General features: G+C 44.1%; 1 protein-coding gene and 1 long non-coding RNA gene across 2 annotated transcripts in view; both read right to left on the reverse strand.

The window, feature by feature from the left end:
• CDH6 (cadherin 6) overlaps positions 1-24,025 on the reverse strand; it is a 125,355-nt gene that overhangs the window by 52,987 nt on the left and 48,343 nt on the right. Inside the window, exon 2 of the mRNA XM_074944985.1 lies at positions 20,810-21,163. Coding sequence (XP_074801086.1) covers positions 20,810-21,040 — 231 coding nt within the window. The 5' untranslated portion in view covers positions 21,041-21,163. The remainder of the gene's footprint in view (positions 1-20,809; positions 21,164-24,025) is intronic.
• Positions 1,684-11,694, reverse strand: LOC141981538 (uncharacterized). Its single transcript, XR_012637815.1, has 3 exons — positions 11,548-11,694; positions 10,257-10,322; positions 1,684-1,942 (listed from the first exon to the last, which is right to left on the reverse strand). It is a non-coding gene; the product is annotated as an uncharacterized LOC141981538 (long non-coding RNA).

A 24,025-nucleotide genomic window follows, 5' to 3' on the forward strand; every position in this document is an offset into this window, starting at 1 on the left:
TCACTTCATCAGATGCAGTGAACTGTAGCTCACGAAAGCTTATGCTCAAATAAATTGGTTAGTCTCTAAGGTGCCACAAGTACTCCTTTTCTTGAAGTGGCTTTGTGATCAGAAGGCAAACTGAGGATCAAAGATGGTGGCATTTGATTGTCAAAAGAAAGTGGAAGTAAAACAAGGAGTTGTAAATAGTAGCCATTTGGTGTCAGAAGTGCTCATGACTTCTGCCATATGATAGGGATAGTAGTTCTGTCATGTGATGGGGGCCAGGAAAAAAGATCAGTCTCTCATTGCCCAGATTTGTTATATCTGCTGGGCACACTGCAAAGCCTATCTTCTTTGCCTCTTTGTTAAGGCAGCTGAGGATGTTGAGGGCTGAGATAGAAAAGGGTAAGGGCAATTCTTTTGTTTACGATGTGATTTGTAGGGTTATCAACTTTCTAACTACAGAAAACCAAACACCCTTGCTCTGGGCCTCTGCCCCACTCCTTCCCCAAGGCACTGCCACTACCCTGCCCCTTCTCAGAGGTCCCACCCTCCACTCACTCCATTTCCCCCCCCCCTCCAATCGCTTATTTTCACCAGGATGGGGCAGGGGGTTTTGGAGTGGGAGGGGGTGAGGGCTCTGGCTGGGGGTGCAGCTCTGGCCTGGGGTTGGGGATGAGTAGTTTGGGGTGCAGGAGGCTGGAGACATGGGGTTCAGAGAGCAGGAGGGGGCTCAGGGGTGGAGCAGGGGCTTGGGCATGGGAGGGGGTGAGAGGAGCAGGCTCCAGGTGGCGCTTACCTCAGGCAACTCTTGGGAAGCAGGAACATGTCCCTCTGGCTCGTAGGCGGAGGCGCGGCCAGGGGGCTCCGCTCGCTGTCACTCCCACAGTTCCCACTGGCCACGGTTCCCGGCCAATGGGAGCTGCGGAGCCAGCACTCGGAGTGGGGGAAACACGCACAGCCTAGAGACTGCGGGGACTTGCTGGCTGCTTCCAGGAGCCGCGTGGAGCCAGGGCAGACAAGGAGCCTACCTTAGCCCCACTGCGCTGCCAACCGGACTTTTAACGGCCTGGTCAGCAGTGCTGATCAGAACCACCAGGATCCCTTTTTGACTGGTGTTCCATTCAAAAAGTGGAGACCTGGCAATCCTCTGTGATTGACAATTTATGGCAGGGTTGGCCAACCTGAGCCAGAGAAGGAGCCAGAATTTACAAATGTGCATTGCCAAAGAGCCACAGTAATACATCAGCAGCTGCCCAGCATCTCCCACCCACCAGCAGCCCTGCTAACGAGCACCTTGCCCTCCCGCTCAGCTGTTTCATAGCGTGCAGGTGGCTCTGGCGGGGAGGAGTGAGGGCACAGCAGGCTCAGGGGAGGGGGGTGGAGTGGGGGCAGGGCCTGTGGCAGAGCCAGGGATTGAGCAGTGAGCATCCCCCAGCACATTGGAAAGTTGGCACCTGCAGCTCCAGCCCCGGAGTCGGTGCCTGTACAAGGAGCTGCATATTAACTTCTGAAGAGCTGCATGTGGCTCCAGAGCCACAGGCTGGCCACCCCTGATTTATGGGATAGGTCGATGGGCACCTATACGTCTGCTTAAAAATGTGAATCAATAAACCAATATCAGTACTGTTGTGTGTCACACCTTTATCAGACCCATCCTTCAAAATCACAGCAATAAATAGGCGTACACCCTCTTCCTATCCATGGATATGTTAAATCAAACACATACATGCATTTCATTGTGGATTTTGCTATTTATTTCTAAAAATTATAAAACAAACTTACTGTGTCAGTCACCCCTAGTGTTAATGAGTTTAATGGAGCTAGACCCAGGATGAATTTGACCAATTTGGTTTCTCTTGCGTTTGCGTTTCCTTTTCTTTCCCATTTTCCCTTGCTTCTGCTGTATATCTTGAGGTATTGCTCCTGGCTTTTTCACTGTTTTTCTTCAGTTAATAATCTTTTCAAGGTAAAATAACAATACTTAGCTCTTAAATAATGCTTTATACCTTCAGCCTCAGAGTGCAGTGCAAACATTTAACTAATCCTCACATCACAAAGGAGGCAGGTATTATTCAGACAAGTTTGTTTTCCCCTTAAGACCATTCTTCCTTCATGTCGCCTTTCTCTCCAAATGCATTTCTTTTATGATTCTGCCCACCCCAGCACAACCCCCAGGTTCCTTATTTCCCATTATCTATCTCTCAATATTTTATTTTTTCCTATTAGATATCACTTCCATTTTCTTCTCTTTATCACACTTCTTCCTTTGGCATTACATCTCACTCCCCTTGCATCATCTCCCTTTCCTTTTTTTGCTTTCCCTTCCTGTGCCACCCAAAATCTTTCCCTTTGTCACGTCACATCCCTTTCCATTTGTCTCTCTACTTTCATCCCATCTTCCTTCTCTCTCTGCTACTCATTCCATCCCTTTCTATCTCCCCTGCTATGTTTCCTCTATTATCATCATGCAGCCTCCTTTGTTCACCCTATGACCCTGGAATGCTAGGTCCTGATAGGTGTTAAATTGAGAAGCATGATGGTCTGGTGGTTGGGGGGGGGGGGGGGGAAGGGGTGTCAATTCCCTGCTCTGCCACAAACTTCATGGGTCACCTTGGGCAAGTCACTTAATTCCTCTGTACCTCAGGTCCCTTACCTCACAGGATATTGTTAGGATACATACATTAAGTGTTCCAATACAATGATAATGGTGGGGTAAGTACTTTAGATAGATGATTTTTCTCTTGGGGATAATGTTCTTGATTTGATGGGCAACTGTTGTTCTTTCAACCCCTCCACCCAATTAATGGTGGTTGCAGGTGTTTTCATTCCTTCTCCCATGGAGTGCTGTGCATAGGTGAGGAGGAGCTACCTGCCTCCCAATTCTTCCTGGTTGTTTCCCATGCAGAGAATAGTTTGTGATCCACATGGTGCTGCATGCAATTCTTGTAAACCTACACCTCTGCAATGAAAATGTCATGATTCCTTAGGCTGTGGCAAGCCATCCTGTCTTTTCATCATTTACTGTGCTCCTGAGCGCCTATCCCTGCCCAGAAAGTTCCACAGCTAATCCGCTTTACTGGGATAGGACAAGAAGGCAATTGGAAGGTGTAAGCACTCTCACTTCCTAGAGCCTAGTACCTTTTCTCTCTCTCTTGGACTTCGCAGCTGGGGTGGTTTAAGCAATGACAGTGGCCCAGGTGTTTTCTGTTCTGCACAGCACAGTGCTGGTCCTGTGCTCATATGTAACCCATGACTGATGTGACTATACAGGTCTCTTATTCTTATTGGCTGCCTCTGTTGGGCCAGATCCTCACCTGTACGCAAAGGATGTATGGCACAGCTGAAGTCTGTCAGACAAAGGTACCTTTGTGCTCTTCTGATCCTAGGACTGCTTTGTGCTGGTCCACTCCCCTGTTGTAGGCTACTGTAATCTGCTCCAGCTGCCAACGGCACTGAGGAGCTATTGCAACGGCCAGGGCTAAGTGGGTTATCCCAGCCATGCCACGCAGGCCCCGGCATTGAGTGGCCCTATCCCATCCAGGGTTTCAAATGTTGTAAGATCAGAAGGGATTGTTGGCACAGGCCATAGAATTTCACCGAGTAATACTTATATCACAGCGAAAAACTACTGACTGAGCTATCACATCTTTTTTTAGAAAGACTTCCAATCTTCATTTAGAGACTGCAAGTGACACTGAGTCCACCACATCCTTAGGTAAGTCGTTCCAATGGCTAATTATCATCACTTGAAATAAGGTATCTTTTTTTTTTTTATAGTCTGAATTTGTTTAGCTTCAACTTTCCAGCCACTGGCTCTTGTTATACCTTTGTTTGCTAGATTAAACAGCCCTCTACTATTATATATATTCTTCTCTTGAAGATACCTATAGGTCATGATGAAATCGTCTCTTAACCTTCTCTTGGATAAACTGAACAGACTGAGCTTCTTCTACAGTATTACAGTAGGTCCCAAAAGACCTAGACATGGACCAGGACCCCATTGTGCTAGGCACCGTACAAGTGAATGAGGGAGGCTGACATCATGGGCTAGTCAAAGGGTGCAGTTGACCTCTTGATACTGAATGAGGAATGATAAGTAGGGGAGGGATAGGTCATGAAGGGCCCTAAAAGTGAAGACAAGTAGCTTATGTTTTATGCAACAGAGGTGGTACAGTGATGGAAACAGAGAGCGACCTGGTTGGAGCAACAGGCTAGGTAAATGATCTTTGCAGCAAAGAGTATTTTGTTTGGGAGTCCTGCCTTCTCTGCCACAGACTTCCTTTTGTGACTTTGGACAAGTTACTTAATCCCTCTGTACCTCAGGTCCCTTATTTCACAGGGGTATGTGTAGGGCAGGATTGCATTTGTCATAGCCAGAAAGAAGAAGATGACAGCCTTGAGGAGATGTTTTGAATGGATGGAAAAGGCTATATCATGGAGATGTTATGTAGAAAGAATTGACAGGATTTAGATGTGAGGACCCTGAAAGGGATCTGAGATGATAGGTTACAGAGCTGTGTGACAGGCAGGATGATGGTGTTGCCCACAGTGATCAAGGGGTGGGGGAGAGATGTAGAGATCTCTTTTTGCCATGTTGAGCTTGAGCTGATGGCTAGACATCCACAAGGTGATGTCAAAGTGACAGGCTGAGGTTGTAATTTGGACAGCAGGAAACAGATATGGATTAGAGAGGTAGATTTTGTGCTTGTGGATGATATTACTAAGAGATAAGATGCAGAGGGAGAAGAAAAACGAACCAAGGAGAGAACCTTGTAGAACTGCCACAGAAAGTTAGAAGGCAGATGAGGAGTATCCCCCAAGGATACACTGAACCTGAGATTGAGCAGTAGGAGGAGAACCAGGAGAGGACAGAGCCATGGAAACCGAAGGAGGACAAGATTTCACGAAAAGCTTTGTCGATGTTGAAGGTGGCTGACAGGTCAAGAAGGGATGAGGATGAAGTACTGGTTCTGAGCTTTGGCTAGAAAGAGATGCAATTCATGTTGTTCAAATGAGCTAAGTTTACCATGTGATCTTGATTGCTCTAATGTGTAAAAACTTTTGTTGTTTTATCATTATTTACTGTTCCATCAATTTTTGTGTCATCTGTAAACCACAGCAGCAATGATTTTATATTTTCTTTTAGATCATTCATAAAGATTATTGAATAGCACTGGGCATAACTGAATAGCACTGAGTGGGATTCGACTTGAAACAACCCCATAGGATGATGATTCCCCATTTACAGTCACTTTTGGAGATCTAACAATTAGTCAGTTTTTAATCCCTGGATTCAGGAGGGCTCCTCCAGGACTTGGATCCACCAGGTTTAGCAATGCTTTACATTGCTAATCAGAGTGCAGGCCAGGACCAGGACTACTATATTTAAATGTTTGACATATATTTCAACACTTTATGCTCAATGGCTGTTTGTTTCATGTGACTTGGCATGTCACTGTAATTTTGACTGACATCCCTTTTTCATTTTTCATACTGTTTGTATAAATAATACATATTATAGATGACTTTTAGTAAAGGCATCAGTGTTTACTTGCTAAAAATGTATAAGAGCAGAGCTATGAGGTCATCCCTGAACTCAATAGACAAGTTTTGTTTCATAAGTATTCTCTCAATTTTATTTATATCTATATCTATATATGAGGGAGAAGAAAGGGAGAGATTAAAAATGATTTTTATTACAAGTGTGTACACTTCAGTGGTCAGGAAATAAAATCCAAGCCTCTGAAGACTTGAAAGCCACAAAAAAGCACACAAGTCATTTGTTATAGGAGACAGACAGATTTTTCCCATCATACAAATTTGGCACTACAATCCAACAGTCAGATAGTGCATTCAAGTATGATTCTTCAAGGCTAACTAGGAAAATTAGTTCGAAATATCAGTGATTATTTGTCTGTTAACAACAAAAACACACAAATGGAATGAAGCACATCCATGTATGTCTCCGTGACAGAATACAAAGTATATAAGGGGAAGGATAAGCTTATATCTAAAATACAGGACTGGTGGTGTTTGTTACTGGCTGGGGTGCTGGAACTATTTTTTATAGTGGGGGTGCTGATGGTGGAAACCATATATTTCGTGTTTCTTATTACTACTTCAAGCCAGGGGGTGCGACAGGATAATACAGGGCCAGACATAAAACCCAGTGAGGTCAGTGAGAGACATTCCATTTAATTCAGTGAGCTTTGGATCAAACCCACAAAATACTATGCTGTAAAATGGTGTACATTTAAACCTGGTCAGTTGGTTTCTGCTTCTGTGGGATTTTAAAAATGAAGGGATATGCTATCTGTGCCTTTTATCTAGTGGGGTATTTAATGGAGAAAACAATGGAGTGCAGTTAATATATTTATTCACTAATGTTTATGCAGCAGAGGCATATTAAATATAAATATTACCATCCAGTTAGATATTTCTTCTTGTGCATGTCAACCTGCACGCTTGCCTTTTAGTTATACAGAGATGTTAATACATATGGGCTATTTGTGCTCTGATTTGGAAAAACAGAATATAAAAGCTAGGCATTCTTGCGCTGTATGCACAGTACCCATTGAAGCAGTACTGTGGGTTTAAGGGAGGGATTTTCTAAGGCAGAAATGGTAGTTTGGCTCCCTTTGGATTACCATTAAAAGTCTTTGGGAGTTGTGCCTTGGAAAAAAAACATTCCCATTAGTGTAAAACAGGCCCCAGATACACACATGTATTAATTTCTTTCTTTGTAACTTTGGGCATACATTTTGGCTCCTATGCCTTGAGCACTGACTTTAGGATAATCTCCTAGCCAGTCACCGTGCTGTCAAAAAAATCTCCCTGAGGGCATTCATCTGATTTAATAATGATCCGTATTATCAGAGCTCAAGTCATGCTGGAACACTCCAGAATGCCATTCTGGCACTTGGTTGGGGAACTGCAGTGGCATCCCACTACTTCTAGTACTGTCAGTTACCGGAAGTACATTCCTAGCATCTCTTCTGTCCGGATGGAAGTGTGTTCCAGCACATCTTTGTAGGATTGAAGCACTGCATATTGTGCATGTTTCTCAAAATCCAGTAAATACAAAAATGACCAGATTACAAACTCTAGGACTGAGCCATGGAAAATCTATTAGCTCATATCTTGTCCATCCTCCAGATTGTCAGTGTAGCAAATTTTCCTGCCGTAATTTGTTCAGGCTAGTTTTAAATTATGTAAGTATTGGAGCTTCCATTCCTAAATGGCAGGCAGGAGGTTTATGTAATGCAGAGCCAGAGTGATATTCATCTAGTGGCTCTGCCGCAAGGTGCTTCTTTCCTGCTTTGGGCTGGCTGGCTGTAGAACAGGGAAGAAGCAGCCTTCGCAGATCTTCTAATATCCCTCCTGCACAGATGGGGAATAGGCGGAGACTTGACTGCACTACTCCAATGTGCTGGCTAGCATAGCTTTGATGATATGCCAGGAGGAATAAAATAAAAATTAAATAAATAATACCTAGCTCTTATATAATGCTTTTCATCAGTAGATCTCAAAGCACTTTACACAGGAAGTAGGTATCATTATCCCCATTTTGCAGAAGGGAAAATGGAGGTGCTGGGAGCTGAAGTGACTTGCTCACAGTCACCCAGCAGGCCAGTAGCAGAGCCAGAAATAGAGCCTGGGTCTCTTGTATCATAGTCTGTTGTTCTCTCCACTAGACCACACTGTAGCCCCTGTACTCTGTGCACGGCACAGGGCTGTTAGAGGGTGTGTTTCTCTCGGAGCAGGAAGAAAACTGAGGCAGATTGTGACTCACAGGGTCAAAGTCTGTTTCCTGATCTGCTCTTGAGGCAGCAAAACTAAACATTGCCCCATGCATGGGGCTGTGTCAAAGCCATAGTTCAGCCCTTGGTAATCTGTAGTCCAGTCCTACAACCTGGTCATGCAAGTATTCTTTCCACAAACTCAAAAAATGCCCCTTCCAGCTAAGGCTTTCATAACCTAACAAACATTAATCCAGCACCTGTGTGAGTTCGGCACTACTAATTATCCTCGTTTTATAGATACCGAAGTAGAGGCACTTTGACAAGTGATTTGCCCAAGGTCACGCAGGCAGTGGTGCTGGAATGAGGGGTAGCTTACGTCGACCTAATTATGTCAGTGTCTATACTACAGTCTTGCTCCTGCCTATGTAAGTGCCCTAATACACCGACATAGTAACTCCACCTCCATGAGAGATGTAGGGCTTGTGTCAGTGTAGGTAGGGTGATGCAGTCTCTATGTAGACACTGTGTTACTTATATCAGCTGTTGGCTCTCATTCTTTTCAATTTCACAGCTCCATGCTGGAGCCCTGAGACTGACAAGAAAGGTTGGCTGGCTCTTTGCTGTGAACCCCGCGCCCAGCTCACAGCTTGGGCTGTCACCCCAGGGTGGGTGGGTGGAGGGCTCCAGCAAGAGCCTGGCTGTCCCCAGAGCTCTTAGATTGCATCTGGGCTGCCGCCCTGGCCCCTGGCTCACCATTCGAAGCTGGGCTGGAACTCGGGTTCCACGTTGGGAGCCCTGTTGCCCCTGGGCTTGGAGCTGGGCTGCTGCCGGGGCTCCCGCTTCCTCACTATGAGCTGGGTTGCTGCCCAAGCTTCCTCCTGGGAGCCCAGCTGCCCTCAAGGCTCCCGCCTCCCCTCCAGGAGCCTGGCAGCTGTCTTGCAGGGAACTCCACACCTTAAGTCGACCTAACTCTGTAGTGTAAACCAGGCCGTAGACTGTTCTGCTGTCTCGACACACTTGCCTGGGAAACTTTTCAGTGTTTATCAGGTGTCAAAATTGTTCTTCAAATCATTCACTTTAACTTTTGCTTGATTTATTTAATTCCAAAATAATATTAGTTTTGCTTGTGAATTCCCCATCCTCTGAAAAAGCCCCAACAATCAGTCAAGCAATGGAGAAACATAGTGCTCTAGCTTTAAATACTATTGCATCAACTATGATTTTACTTCTCTGTGGAGTATCGTGGCTTCAGGGGGTTAGATGAAATATAGATTAATGGAGAACTGCTGTCCTCATGGGGAGACCCACTCATAAAGATGAACTATAAATATAAAGCAATCCCTTGGTCTTAAAATCCAGAAATGTTTTTACTGGGAGATGGTTGAATAAAACATTATGCTGCTTCAGCAGGTAACAGCCTCTTACTACTCCCTGATGGATGCGCTTGAAAGCAAACTCTCAGCCTTTGCTTACTGTCAAAGGTTACCCCTTGATAGTCTGAATGCTTGATGCTGACAATCATGTCCGGCTGTATGTGTGTGCGCTTTATATAATATATAAACACAGAGCTGGAGCCAAACAAGTGAGGATATATGTTTAGATTCAAATCCAAACTTGCCCAGTGTTGGGAGAGGGAGGGAGTGTTTAGAGCCCCAGTTCTGCTTCACTCCAATCTCTAATGTCTCTAGTTACATAAACACACCTTGCACCAGATCTAGGGAAGGGGAAATCTGGGGGAGGAAATCTCTGCAAGGGTTCCCTTGTGAAAATTCCCCCATAACATCACATTCCACAATATTGTCCCCTAGTGGAAAAAGCTGTGAGGCCCATCCCCAAACTGGACAGATCCCTAGGGCTCTACAGAGACCTACGGCTGTCCTCAAAGGAGGCCCTTTACTTCCATTTAAGCTCTGGTCCCTGACGCTCCCCTGCCCAGGAAAGTGGCTCCACTGGAACATTGTTAACAGAGATTCCCTTGGCCAACACTGCCCTTTGTTACATTCTCCCACCTACCGAATATTCCCAAATTACATTAGTCAGAGTGCAGGATGAGTGATATTTGGTCCTAGGCTACTGACCACTTAGGAGTCAATATTTCATGAACTAGGAATGAGGGTTTACTTCCACTGAAGACCCAGGAATCTTTCCCAATCTTCCCAGTGGGACGGCAGCATTTGTATCTAGTCCTGCTGGGTTGTGCAGTACTGAGCTTCATTGTATTATTCTGTATAATACATTTTTGGAGGTGCCTAATGTTTATGAGCTATACTTGTTCTCTCCCTCTGAAGTCTGTATGTTGGAACAATAGAAAACCAAGCACCCTAAGTATTTTTTTTAAGAAACGAACTAGTCTTCTGTAAAATATTTTCCAGAAGGAGAATAATATATGATGGCGTGAAAAGGTCTTATCAGAGCTCGTTTGGAATGACATGCATAACTCACGAGGGGTTTCATTACCCAGCAGTAATGCAGCCAGGCACAAACTCATGCTAACAAACTATAGTGCAGACAACACCATCTTGTATTTACCAGAGTTCCTCTAGACAGGGAGTTTGACCCCCATCATTATGCCTCTTGAGAGTTGCTGACTCCCACCTGCAAGAAGACAAATCTGGTATGAAATCAGCAGGGTACCATGCTGTGGAAAGTAGCTATGGCTGCTCCCCACTACAATCTCTCCTGTTTCAGGCCCCTTAGATCTGTGGAAGCCCAACTCTATAGGGCTCTGGTGGAGTGGCTTCCAAGGGGTCCCAGGTAGGAGGAAATATGGCTTGGGCCACAGGTTCTAGTTGTTTTGCCCTCCCCCATCCTCTGCTGGAAGAGGACGGGAGAACTTAATCTTTTATTCAGTGGCAGATTTAGAGTTAGTGGGGTCCTATGCATAGCTTCCTTTTTGTACCCCCTCCCTGGGACCTAGCCAAGAAAAAGAACATTCTCTCATCTCCCTCTCCCGTTTTTCATTCTTTTTTTCTTCATCCTTCTCCTATATTATAAGTAATGGGAAGCAAATGAAAATAAAGTGAGGTACCTTGATCGGGGGCAGGGGTTGGGGTGCAGGAGGGAGTGCAGGGGTCGGGCTCTGGGAGGGAGTTTGGGTACTGGGTGTGCGCTCTGGGCTGGAGCAGGGGGTTGGGGTGTGAGGGGGTGCAGGCTTTGGGAGGAAGTTTGGGTACGGGGTGCAGGCTCTGGGCTGGGGCAGGGGGTTGGGGGGCAGGAGGGTAGTGCTTACCTTGGGTAGCGTGGCTCCCAAAGTGACCAGCACACACCCCCCTCTGGCAGCAGCTCCTAGGCCGGGAGGACCGGGGGTCTCCACGTGCTGCTGCCCTCAGGCGCTGACTGGTGCTCCCTCCACCACTATCCAGCCAATGGGAGCTGCAGAGTCGGTGCTCGGGGAGGGGGCAGTGTGCAGAGACACCCGCCAGGGGCCACTTCCGGGAGTGGTGCAGCGTGGAGGGAGGGAGGCAGAGCTGGCAGGGAGCTGCCTTAGCGTTGCTGGCACATCTCTGCACGCCCCTTGGGGAAATGGGGGCAGTGGGTCTCCGTGCGCTGCCTGGGGCTGGGGCAGCGCACAGAGTCGCCTCCCCCCGACCAGGGGCACACAGAGACCTGCCAGCAGCTGGCCGCTTCCAGGAGCGGCGTGGGGCCATGCAGACAGCTTGCCTGCCTGAGCCCTGCCGTGCCTCCAGTCAGGACTCGGGGGCAGGTTGTCAGATGAGATTTGTCCTGAATTTTTTTTCCATGGTAAATCCGCTCCTGCTTTTTATTACTAATACATCTGCTGAATTCTATTTAGCCACACACAAAGGATATTACAAGTTACCTTGCTTGACTTCCTTTTGCCCTCCAGCATGAAGAGATAAAATGGGCCAGGCTGGAAGGACATCCCAACGGAGACTCTGGGCCGATTATGTGAACATGAGTGAGTGCATGACTAATGGCAGCAGTAAATAGCCTCTTCCTTCCAACAGACGTCTCCTGGTGAATGACAACACCTATGGTTCAGTGAAGGGAGAGGGTGCGGCTCACATCCTACAGGGCTGAGGGCTCTAAAAGTATCGGATCGGTAGAGATCATTCTCATGTGCAGTAACCAATCCAGCAAGGCTCCTGTAGAGTACTCCTCAGTAAGACACCATCAAAAACGTTGATCCCTGTGTTTCAGAAGTCTGGGTGTGGAAGGGTTGTGGTTATCTTTTTGGATGGTGTAACTCAAGAATGCACTTGTTCTATGAACAGTGAAACCATAGCAGAGTGAGTGTTGGTTCCCGCAACTGCTGTTCCCACTCCTCTGCAAATCTGACTTACATCTTGAACTCTTAGCCCCAACTAGCAATTTATTCCTCCACAACCTTTGTTGATCTTTTTCCATGAGATTAAAAAAATCAGAGCAAGGGGACTGGGGCTCCCTCCACCACTATCCAGGGGGGATTCTTCACTTTCCTTCCTCTGCCATCTCAGATTCTCCCTAGAAATGCAAGCTCCGTTGAACACTGAAACACATGTAGTGTATGTTGAGGTTTCTGTTTCACCACACAAAAGCAAAAAGGAGTTGCCAGCTGGCAAGCTGCATTGAGGTTGACAGCGGCTAGTCACATTACAGCACATTTTTTCAAGTTTGTTTTGAAATGTTATGCTGACTGACCAGAGTTCTCAATCTACTATTGCCCCAGTGTGAACCAAGGTCCCCAAAGGAGGAAAACAGCAACAACAAAAGTAAAGTAGGTAGCTGGAAATGCTGGGACTTTACTTTTTTAAAAGAAAGTTTCCCTAAACCTCATGGTTCAATATTCCTGGAGAATAAATTACAGCCACTAACAGTGGAATAACAGTTGAGCTTTGCCAATGGAGGGAACTTTGAGCCTGAAATGAGGGACTTTTTACAGGTTAAACCATGCTCTCTGCGTGTACTTCATTTATGACATTATGATCACTATTAACTTATTATTTGTATTGTGGTAATGCCTAGGAGCCCTAATCATGGAGCAAGATGCCAGTGTGCTCTGTGCTATACAAACACAGAACAAAAAGATCGCTCCTTCCCCAAAGAGATTACAGACTAAATAAGCTAAGACTTTGATTTCACCTGCAGTCATGTAGTTTTTTCATGCACTGTATGATGCTGTGTACCAGGGAAAATATTCATGCATTTTTAGCTGTCTTTAAAGGTATTTTTGTGGCTGGAATTCTAGAGGAGAGGCAGCACCATATGTAGGGCCCTACCAAATTCACAGCCATGAAAAACAGATCATGGACCATGAAATCTGATCTCCACCTGTGAAATCTGGTCCTTTGTGTGCTTTTACCCTATACTATACAGATTTCATGGGGGACACCAGTGTTTCTCAAATTAGGGGTTCTGACTCAAAAGGGAGTTGCAGGAGAGTCAGGGTTATTTTGGGGGGGGTCACTGTATTTCCACCCTTACTTCTGTGCTGCTTTCAGAGCTGGGTGGCTGGAGAAGGCAGCGCTCCATCAGCAGCAGCGCAGAAATAAGGGCGGCAATACCATACCATGCCACCCTTACTTCTGTGCTGCTGCTTTCAGAGCTGGAAAGCTGGAGAGTGGCGGCTGCTGACTGAGGACCAAGCTCTGCAGGCAGCAGTGTAGAAATAAGGGTGGCAATACCATACTCTGCCTTCCTTACTTCTGTGCTGCTGTTGGTGGCAGCTCTGCCTTCAGCACTGGGCTCCTGGCCAGCAGCCGCTGCTTTCCAGCTGCCCAGCTCTGAAGGCAGCACTGCTGCCATCAGCAGCGCAGAAGTAAAGGTAGCAGTACTGCAACCCCCCCTACAATAACCTTGTGACCCCTCCTGTAGGGTCAGGACCTCTACAATTACAACACTGTGAAATTTCAGATTTAAATAGCTGAAATTGTGCAATTTATAATTTTTAAAATCCTCTGATCATGAAATTGACCAAATGGACTGTGAATTTGGTAGGGCCCTAACCATATGGCAAGCCAGATCAATGCAAAACACCAGCAAGAGGGAGGCAGAATTGTACAGTGCTTAGGGGATTTAGGCACCTCCAATTCCCTGTTCTGCCACAGACCTCCTATGTGACCCTGGGCAAGTCACCCTAGGGTAAGCAGTGCTTAATGTGTGCCAGGGCTAAGCCCCAGCCCCTCTAGGCTTGGCAATTCATAGCCCTGGTACCTCTGATACAGCAAGCACAGTTTATGAATGTAAAAAATGGCTTGAGCCCTGGCAACTTTTTATTACAAATTAAGCACTGAGGGTAAGATTCATAAAGGTACTTAAGCATCTAACTCCTATTCAAAGTGATGGGAGTTAGATGCCTAAATACCTTTGTGAATCCCAACCTAGTCTCCCTCTGCTTCCATTCCCCATCAACGTCCCTATCTAACAAGTGTGTTGAGAGTAAGAACATCAAAGAGTGTGGGATGCTACAGTAATGGGGCCACCTAACTACCTAAAAGAGCTAGATAGAGATACTCTGCACACTACCAGTAGCCTGTGAACAACAGTTTGAAAGTCTTTGCTATATATGATTCATGGCAACACTATAGCACTTTACCAGGAAGCAGGGCCCAGAAGGAGATCTTTAGGAACCTCTTCTGATGACTAAGGTGTGGCCCTAAATGTGAGTAATGGAATGGGTGGCTCATTAGCAAGGTACAGGTAGAAATAATTTAGTTCAAAGATAAAAAGCAAGGAACTAAGTCAGTAGGCCAGAGTTAACAGAGAGAAAATATTAAATCACTCTAAATGTTTGCCTAGGCTTTTCTAGGTTGGGAAGGCGGTTGAGGAGAATAGGGAGGTAGTGTTGGAAAATGCTGTTTGGAGTTGGAGGAGATATGGTTTGGTGAGCCCTCAAGGTATTGAATTTGCTTTCATGCAATGCTGTAATGCACCTAGAATCTAGGATGTCTGAAGTACACAAATTGAGACAGATCAATAACGAGGAGGATCAGATATAGTGAAGAATCTTCATTTCCTGCCCTGTCATTTTCTGAACCATATTTCCACCTGCCCCACCCTTTTGTCTCATTCACTTTCTTAGCACAACTGGGACAGTCTGAACTTTGCAAACTGTTTCTAGATTCTCTGCCTGGGCCTCTGACCTCTCAATTGTCCCTTATTTCAAAAGTTCTCTCTATTCCACAGGAGCTGACAATGCAGAGAGCTTCCATCGACACGAGTAAATCTTTCAAAGAGGAATATACATTAAAGGCATGTATTTGTGCGATTCAGTGTGGGACTGAAGGGTTGTTGGGAAAGTCAAATAGAACATAAAATATGAATGATGGAGAGGAAGAATAAAGGAAGTGCAGAAGTGTCCATGACAGTTGTTCTACCTTTGCTCAGCCTGTTGAAGCAAAACACAGGCACGCTAGCCTGAATAAAAGCATCAGCAGCTAGGAACTCCTAATTTCTAATCCTGGTTCTGCTGCTCATTTGCACCATGGTTGTAGGCAACTGTTAACCTCTCTGTGAATCAGTTTCCCCTTCGGAAAAAGGCTGATGCTAATACTTACTTCACAAGGGCATCATACATACCACTGTAATTAACTAACGTTTGTACGCTGCTTTGAAAAGCACATGAAACCCTATGGGTGAGATCCTCACCAGGTAAAAGGTTAGAGAGGCATAAAGAGGCCTGAAAACCCCTGTGTCCAGACATGGGAGGATTCCCCCAGTGGAGGCACAGGGGTACAGTCATGAGGCTGCATTCCAAGGATCCACCCTCCCTTGCAAGGCCTGCCATAGGTGGTGTACAGGGGCTGATGGTGGGAGGGATGTGTCATAGGTGGAGCCACAGCACTATGGAGATTCCAGGCAGCTCTGTAGCCCATCAGGTAGTCTCAGGGGGGCTACCATAACATAGACAGGCTCCCAGTGCTGCCCAAGTTACACTGGGGGCCTTTCCACCTCCTGGAACAGCTCCCTCTTCCTGGGTTGTCAGTTCTGTGCCCTTTGTGTGTGCTCACAGTAATTTTTTTTTTCTTTTTAAATATGGCTTAAATGCCACCTGTAACGTGGCTTGGATACATCAGCTGTTGTAAACTTTGCCTCTCCTTCCAGTTAAGAAAATAAGTCTTGAGCTTTTTGGAACTGGATTCTGATTCTTCTCCAATCAGGAGTTTATGCTGGCTGCTACAAAGTCCTAGAAAATCTTACACTTCCACCATTTTTGGAAACACACAGTTCAGGCAGCCCATTTCTTTGGTGTGCATAAGGATGAAATTCCCTGCTTTTGAAATTCTAACTAGCTTTCTGTGGATTACTGCAAAACATGGTCAGCTACAAGTCTTGAGGGGACCATGCTATTCCAATTGCCTCTGAAAGAGACACAACCAAAGGTAAACTCAGTATCTTTCTTTCCTTGCGATCCTTTCTATTTCAGCCAAAGAGGTAGAAATTGACCTAAAGAAAAAGATTCTTGTTTTGGCCAAAATAATGCAATAGATTCTTTCTGCATTGTAAAACCACATAGCAGAGGAGAGACTTTGACTTTATTTTTCTAGAAAAATAGTTGTCAGAAGATGGTTTATGATGGGGTGTACAGGTAGTAACATCTGATAGCTTACAGGCAAACATGCTGCTTGAAATAGATGAACATCAATAAGACATAGCGATGATGAAAAGCAAGGCTAGAAGTTCCTTTGGGTGCCAGACTGTCAGAATGTGACAACACAGTTCTACAATTGTCCTCCATGTTATCAAAAACCCAACCAGTACTGAAAGCTATTCCTTGGTGGATAAATAAGAATTAAGATTTGTTCAGATATTTCTTCAGTCAAAAAGAAGAGGTATCCTATTCTTTTATTGGACAGCAACTTTCAAGTGTGGGCTTGCTTATGCAAACCTACTTATCCTGCCAATGAATGGAAATATGCTGCAGATGTTGTTTTTTGGTGGACATCATGTAGCATATAACACTGTCTTGTTAAAGGCATAAACCATATACAAATTGAACACAGTATCCACATGTTCTCTCCATGCTCATCCTCTACTTTAATCTTAACAAAATGTATATTTCCATGACACCACCCACACCCCAACTTCCCCCTGGGATTTAAAGGAGCATTTCCCCAACCCAGTTAATTCTCACTAAGGAGGTACCTGTACGGTCAGGTTCCTTTTTAAACCTAACTCAGATTTATGCTGACTTATGCTTTAGGTTGTAAAGTGGCACTGGGCACATCTGTATTTTATGCTCACATACTCCTTGTATTTTATTTTGGGACTGAGTCCCTGCCAAGTGTCATAATTCTTGAACCAGAAGAAAAGACATCTTCAGGTTAAAGTGTCTCACTACCCGTCAATCACACTCCAGTAAATAGCCACAGCTTGCAAGTTAGTCAGCAGCACAATGTACAATTACAGCCCAGAACTTTTCTAAAAGTTCCTTCTGTGATTATGTCTGGGACTAACCTATAGTGGAGACTTTTTTTTTTTCTTAAGTCTTCATTTCTTGAATATACAGGAATGAAACACAGATGTGCAGTAACTGGATAATAAGAACTGTGGATCTAAGCATGCAGCCACACCACATACGAGCAACACCCACTGATGTCAATGGGAATAGGGTGTACTCAGCATTTGCAAAATCACGGCCTGTACGATATGACAGCTTCTGAGGGCTCATTGTCAAGTGCTCAGCACACAGAACTGGGGCCCAACTTCGAAAAGAGCTCTGTGCTCTTTCAGGCACCTAAATAAGGAACACATTTTCAAAAGTATGTAGATTGTAAGCTCTTTGGGGCAGAGACAGTATGTTTGTACAATGCCTAGCACAAGGAGGTTCTGGTACATGCCTAGGGCTCCACAATATGAACCATAATAATACTAGCCAGCATCCCAGGCTGCTGAAATTGTGACACTAACAGCCAGATTTTCACAAGAGCTCAGCATCCACCATCGGGGCAGGTTTTTAAAAGTGCTTTATTCCAACCTTGTCACCAAAATCTGTCCCTGATGGTGGATGCTGAGCTCTTGTGAAAATCAGGACTCAAACTAGCCTATAATGTCCTTCCTGCTCTCTGAGTCCTATCATCTCCCTCTCTCACACTTGTACCTTTATCTTAAAAGTGAATTTACTGCTGCTCAATGATGGTGTATTGACAGACCCAGAGAATAAGGGGGAATCCATTCCTGACTCATTGTCAGAGGTGTGGAATCTTTAATGTAGACAGCTTTTCTCCTAGCTTTTTATTTGGGTGTTTGAGTTAAATAGATCTTAAACATAAGAGGTTTTCAAACAATCTGAGTAAAACCATTTTTTCCTCCAAGTTAAATCAGATATCATGTGTATGATGTCTCTGATGTCAAAGCCCAACCAGTTCCCCAGCCATCTGTAGTCTCCCAGAAATACAGAGTAGACATGATTGAATTTTTAACATAAAATACAAGCCAAATTCTCCAATATACACACACTGTGCTGTTGTCTTTATACAGCATAAAGAAACAAAACACTTTTATTAAGCATGTTTTATCTCAAAGGTTGTGAGCCTTAACTAGTCACCTGCAAAGGTGAAAAAAATAGGGTTTTTAAAAGTAAGTTTGTTAATCTTCATTTATCCACACCAGTCAAATTTAATTGTTCACTAAAACTGCCTGGTTACCTTGTCTGTAGCCATTCAGCTATTTCTAACCTTTACCCTTAGTCCAACACACAGCTATGTCTGATAACAAATGGCTCCTCTTTCATGCCTCTTGGCTAATTGTTCAAAGACAAGGGTGTGAGCAGCTCTGGCACTCGAAGGATGTGTGAAAGGCCACTTCTGAACAGCCCAGGGACACGGAATCAATGACATTTATATATTATGTGTCACTTCCATGCTTTGCCACAGTAAGTATAGTAAAGTGTCAGTTCCAGACAGAAAAGTAACTCTAAAAATAACATTCTGGCCCTCCACATTTATTCTGGCTCAGTGACTCCACATCAGACTCGCTTGGTTTATGGGTCCAAAGAGGCTTTTTTGTGACTACCACTCTGCAAACTCATCCTGAAGTCCTATTCTCTCCCCGCACAGGATAGGAGTCAATGATATTTACCTGAATTCTATACTGGGGAGAAGAGGGCTATTGGGATTTGTGTGGGCTTGATGTCAGAACTTACAGTCCAAAGGGCAATATGTAGAACCTGCCCCTACTCTATCCATATATATATAATGTGTATTTATACAGATAAAGTCATAGGTTGTGGAAGAAACCTTATCTATTAACAAAAAACCTTACTTTTTCCCCATGGATTTTTCTTTTGTTCTTTTCCCCTTTTTCACAGTCTCATCTTTAGTCGTTTCAGTTTGTTTTGTCTATGGGTAACTTCTCTTTCCCAACTAGAAAAGGAGTACTTGTGGCACCTTAGAGACTAACCAATTTATTTGAGCATAAGCTTTTGTGAGCTACAGCTCAATTCATCGGATGCAGACTGTGGAAAATACAGAAGATGTTTATATACATACAAACCATGAAAAAATGGGTGTTTACCACTACAAAAGGTTTTCTCTCCCCCTACCCCACTCTCCTGCTGGTAACAGCTTATCTAAAGTGATCACTCTCCTTACAATGTGTATGATAATCAAGGTGGGCCATTGCCAGCACAAATCCAGGGTTTAACAAGCACCGTCAGAAGAAGGTGGAGGGGGTAAACATCCATTTTTTCATGGTTTGTATGTATATAAACATCTGTATTTTCCACAATATGCATCTGATGAAGTGAGCTGTAGCTCATGAAAGCTTATACTCAAATAAATTGGTTAGTCTCTAAGGTGCCACAAGTACTCCTTTTCTTTTTGAGAATACAGACTAACACGGCTGTTACTCTGAAATCTTTCCCAACTGTAAATTTTTGCGCCATTCATTTGCTCCCCTTTCTTCATCTCTAACTTCTTTCTCGTTCTCTCTCCTCTTGATTCCTTCTTCCCCCAAGCTTCCTCCTCATCCTCCGTTCTTCCTAGCTCTCCCCTCTCCTGGCTTCTTCTTTATCCTCTCCCTCCTCCTCCCCCTGACCACTCACTCCTATATAGCCTTGTTGGGAGGACTTTTCATGAATGCTCATTTTCCTGGTTTGGAGCAATATTGTAGCAGGTGAATAGCTCTTCCTTTACTAGAATCATGACTTTCAGCTGGTTGTGGGATGTCCTATTCACCTCTCGCTGAATAGCTGATCAGCAAGCATCAGGAGCAGGCACTTACTCTGATGGGAATGATCTAAGCCAGGGGTGGCCAACCTGTGGCTCCAGAGCGACATGCAGCTCTTCAGAAGTTAATATGCGGCTCCTTGCATAGGCACCGACTCCAGGGCTGGAGCTACAGGCGCCAACTTTCCAATGTGCTGCTGGGAGCTCACTGCTCAAACCCCGGGCTCTGCCGCAGGCCCTGCCCCCACTCCCCCCCTTCCCGCCCACTCCCCTGAGCCTGCAGTGCCCTTGCTCCTCCCACCAGTAGTGCCATACATACTGCACATGCCACAGCAAGTTATTGAGATTTCAGTGGAGCTTCCCAACACTATAAGAAAATGGCAGCAGCAGCAGAGAAGCTGAAGTGGGGAATGAGCAGTGAAACAGTTACTTTTTGACAAGTGGAAAGAACTCTTGTCAAAATAAGGGCACTTCAAGCGTATAGTGCTCTCTAGTTTGAGCCTTTTTATTTATAATCTTGACACAGGTGTTGGCTCACTTCAGAGACCGCACATACATTCATTATATATATAGTTAAAATATCTTGGACCAGATACTCATTTGATGTACATTGGTATAACTCCATTAAAGTCAATGGAGAGATGGCAGATTACATCAGCTGAGAATATGGCCCAGAATTTCCTAATACAAATGCTTTGCATTCCTTATTTTAAGACAAAAAAAAATAATAATCAAAAGCTTTAGAATAAACACACATGAATGGCTGTGGGACTCATTCGTGAGATCGGAGCATTTTCATTTCTCTGTATTGTTTTTAGTGTAGCTCAGCTTCACGGTGCAATCGTCTCAGCTGAACTGCTCATCATAACAAAGTGATCAGAGGAAACGTACGGTGCATTATTCCTGTCCATTCACAACTACTGGCTTCCTAAAGCTTTCAAGATCAGAACATAACTTTGTATAAAAGACTCCTACCTTTCCAACATATTGATAGTCAGAGCCTGTGTATTCCTCCAAGAGAAAGAACTGATTCCACATCCAGCTCCTTTTGGAACGAGTAAGCTCCTTCCTGTTATTTCCGGACAGTTCCAAAACCTTTTCCTTTTCCGGAAATCCCCTAGTCCTTTTGGATAACGGAGATGAAAAACTTTGGTGAGGCTGACCAACCCAGAACAGCAGCCAGAAGCAATGGTAAGTTATCATCATGACAGCACAAATGGGTCTACGCAGCGATTTCTTTCTTGGCCTCAAAGCAATCTACTTTACTGCACTGAATCCAGGTTCATTCCTTCTTCCTTCTTTAATGTTCTTTGCAGTCTCAAAGGATCTCTGGAAGGAAAAATGACAACTTATTAAGCATTTTGCAGAGGTACTTAACATTCAGAGCTAGAGCAAATAAGCCAAAAAAAGGTAGATCAGTAATTGTAATTGCTGAAAAGCTCTGAGCTGCTTTCAGTTCTAAAATGCTGCAAGTGGTCCTTCAGATACACTGAATGTAATATCTGAGCTGAGTAGGAGGAAGCAGCTCTGCTACTTACTTTCCTTCTTTCTTCCATTACTTAAAAATACTAGTTTGGGTTATTGTCTTGATGAGCTGAATTGGGTTACTTCACTGTCTCTTTCGTGTCTGGATTTCAGGATTCAACTGAGTTTGGTGGTCTCAGCCAGATCACACAGCATGTGAGAGGTATTGGTCACATCACAAAATACACTACTGGAAGGGGTACAGAAACCGTGGTGATGGATGTCATTGAAGAACCTGATTAGAACAGAATTACTATATCAGAGGTGGAAATCCCGGTCACATTAAAGTCAATAGGAGTTTTGCCATTGACTTCAGTTGTGCCAGGATTTCACCTCAGGGCACCAGTCCAGGTGAAAGGGTTAGTGAAATAATTGGATAAGTTGCCACAGTTGTCAATCTCGCCTGAGTACTAGACATGTGTGAAACTCAGTGATTTTGCTTTGCACAACATTTGCTGAATATTTTGATTTACTAGGTATTTTATTGCCTAAGTTTCATTTTGAGTTTTAGGTCCAAACTAGAGCTGGTTAAATAGTTAAATACCTATATCTGTCTAGCTATCTATGAATAAAAGCATGGAGATGGTTCACTATGATTTGTGGGGTCTTTATAGTCATTATTTTGTATTATCCTTGTTATTCCTTAGTTGGCCACCCACTGAGTAGTTGTGAAAATTATCACAAACCCTAAAAATTTCATGAATTTCAGCATGAATAATTATGTGTTTCCCAAAAATGTAATCCACATGTGTGTTTGCAGTTTTCCTGTTTTTTCTTTTGTTTTGTTTTAAGTTTCAGGCATCCAATCCGGGAGCAGACATGATATTGTGTGACGTGAGTAATGAAAAGAGAACATTTAGGAATACCAAACACAAATGAGAGAGACGTTTCCTACAAAATGTTTTTTTTAGTGTCTAGTTTGCCTAGTTTCAGCCCAAACAAATCCAGAACAAAACATGGATGAAATGGCTGGTTTCACCTGGTTTTGCAAAGAACAGGGGTTCTCAGATTGGGGGTCGGGAACCCAAAGGGGGTTGCGAGGTTATTACATGGGAAGGCGTGAGCTGCCAGCCTCCACCGCAAACCCCGCTTTGCCTCCAGCATTTATAATGGTGTTAAATATATTTAAAAGTGTTTTTAATTTATAAGGGGGGGGGCGGTCACACTCAGAGGCTTGCAGTGTGAAAGGGGTCACTATTACAAAAGTTTGAGAATCACTGGCAAAGAAAATGCAACAATTTATTTTGCTCAGTCACAATACAAAACCACAAATCATTCTGAGTTTGCTTAAAATTTAGCATAGCATCTCTCAATGTTTGCAAAGGAAGATTTTTATGATGATGGTTCAATATTGTATCAAAAACAAGGAGAGAATATACTTTTGTTTTTGTTGTAAACATTTCACAAAGCTGTATTCAGGTAATTATATCTATTAAGGATCAGATTCTGCACTGAATTGAATCTCTTTGCTTCCAAAGATGTAAGTGAGACTGAATTTGGTCCTTGAGATGTAGCGATTGAGTTGGATGGGAAACCATGCACTATGTCTGGTGTTAGCCACTGTTTTCAGTCTGTCACTAGTCTATAAACTTCACAAAATAACCCCAAATCTTTTACATTTTTTGACAATCATTCTCTCTATAAAAAATACCATTTAGCTATTTTAGAGGCACACTTGGTAATGGAGCAAGCCTGCTTAAAATAATGCCCTTTTACTACTCCGCAAGGTAACATGCAATAAATAGTTAATCTGTGAAAAGTCTCTGTTGTACTAAGACATTTTTAACAGGAAGAATGAAAAGGGAATGTTTAATACTGAGACACAGTACCTAGTCCCCTCTTGATGCATAGGGGATTTTTGCACTTAACTCTTATTAACATTCATTAGATAAACAGGAACAATTCAGCCCTGCTGTCCATGGGAGTTGTGCTCATTAGGCTGAGGCTGAATTTGTCCCATCAATCACAGATGTAGCAATCAGAAAATATGTGCATCCAAGTGCAGATGAACATATGTACCCTCTCTGCAATTGCAAAGAAAGATATCCTACTGATTGGAGGAATAGATGGTGAAAAGGAGAAATAATCATGTGTCTTTAAGTTCTGGAATGTGTAAGGCATTTGAACGTATAATGATAAGTGCAATACTAACATAAATGCCGAGGCAGGTAGCTAGGCAGACAGACAGAGACTGAACTGGTATAACTTATACCTTCTTCCAGTCCGCACAATGTACATGTCACATCACCTTAAATGCCCTCTAGACTCACTATAGATGTATCTATGCTGCAGCTGAAGGTGTGATTGCAGCTCAGATAGCTTTAATCTACCTAGAATGGCTAAAAATAGCAGGGAAGACATGGCAGCACAGGCTTCAGTGCATATTAAGAATGCATACTAAGCATTCTGGGTGGGCCTATATAGCCCATGCTTAATCCTTGGCCACCACAGTGTCGCTGCTATTTTTAGGTGCACTAGCTAGATTAAAGCTGGTGTTTGTATGCCTACCTGAGCTAAATTCACCCCATCAATTGCAGCATAGATATACCCTAAGACTCCCCCTACTCACCACTGTTCCAATGTACACTCCTACTCATGCACGACCTCTGAGTTTGGTCCATTCAAATGGGTCTGTTTGCTGGTGTGGTATGAAACAGAATATTCCAT

The sequence above is a fragment of the Natator depressus genome, chromosome 2 (assembly GCF_965152275.1).
Source record: "Natator depressus isolate rNatDep1 chromosome 2, rNatDep2.hap1, whole genome shotgun sequence".
NCBI lineage: Eukaryota > Metazoa > Chordata > Testudines > Cheloniidae > Natator > Natator depressus.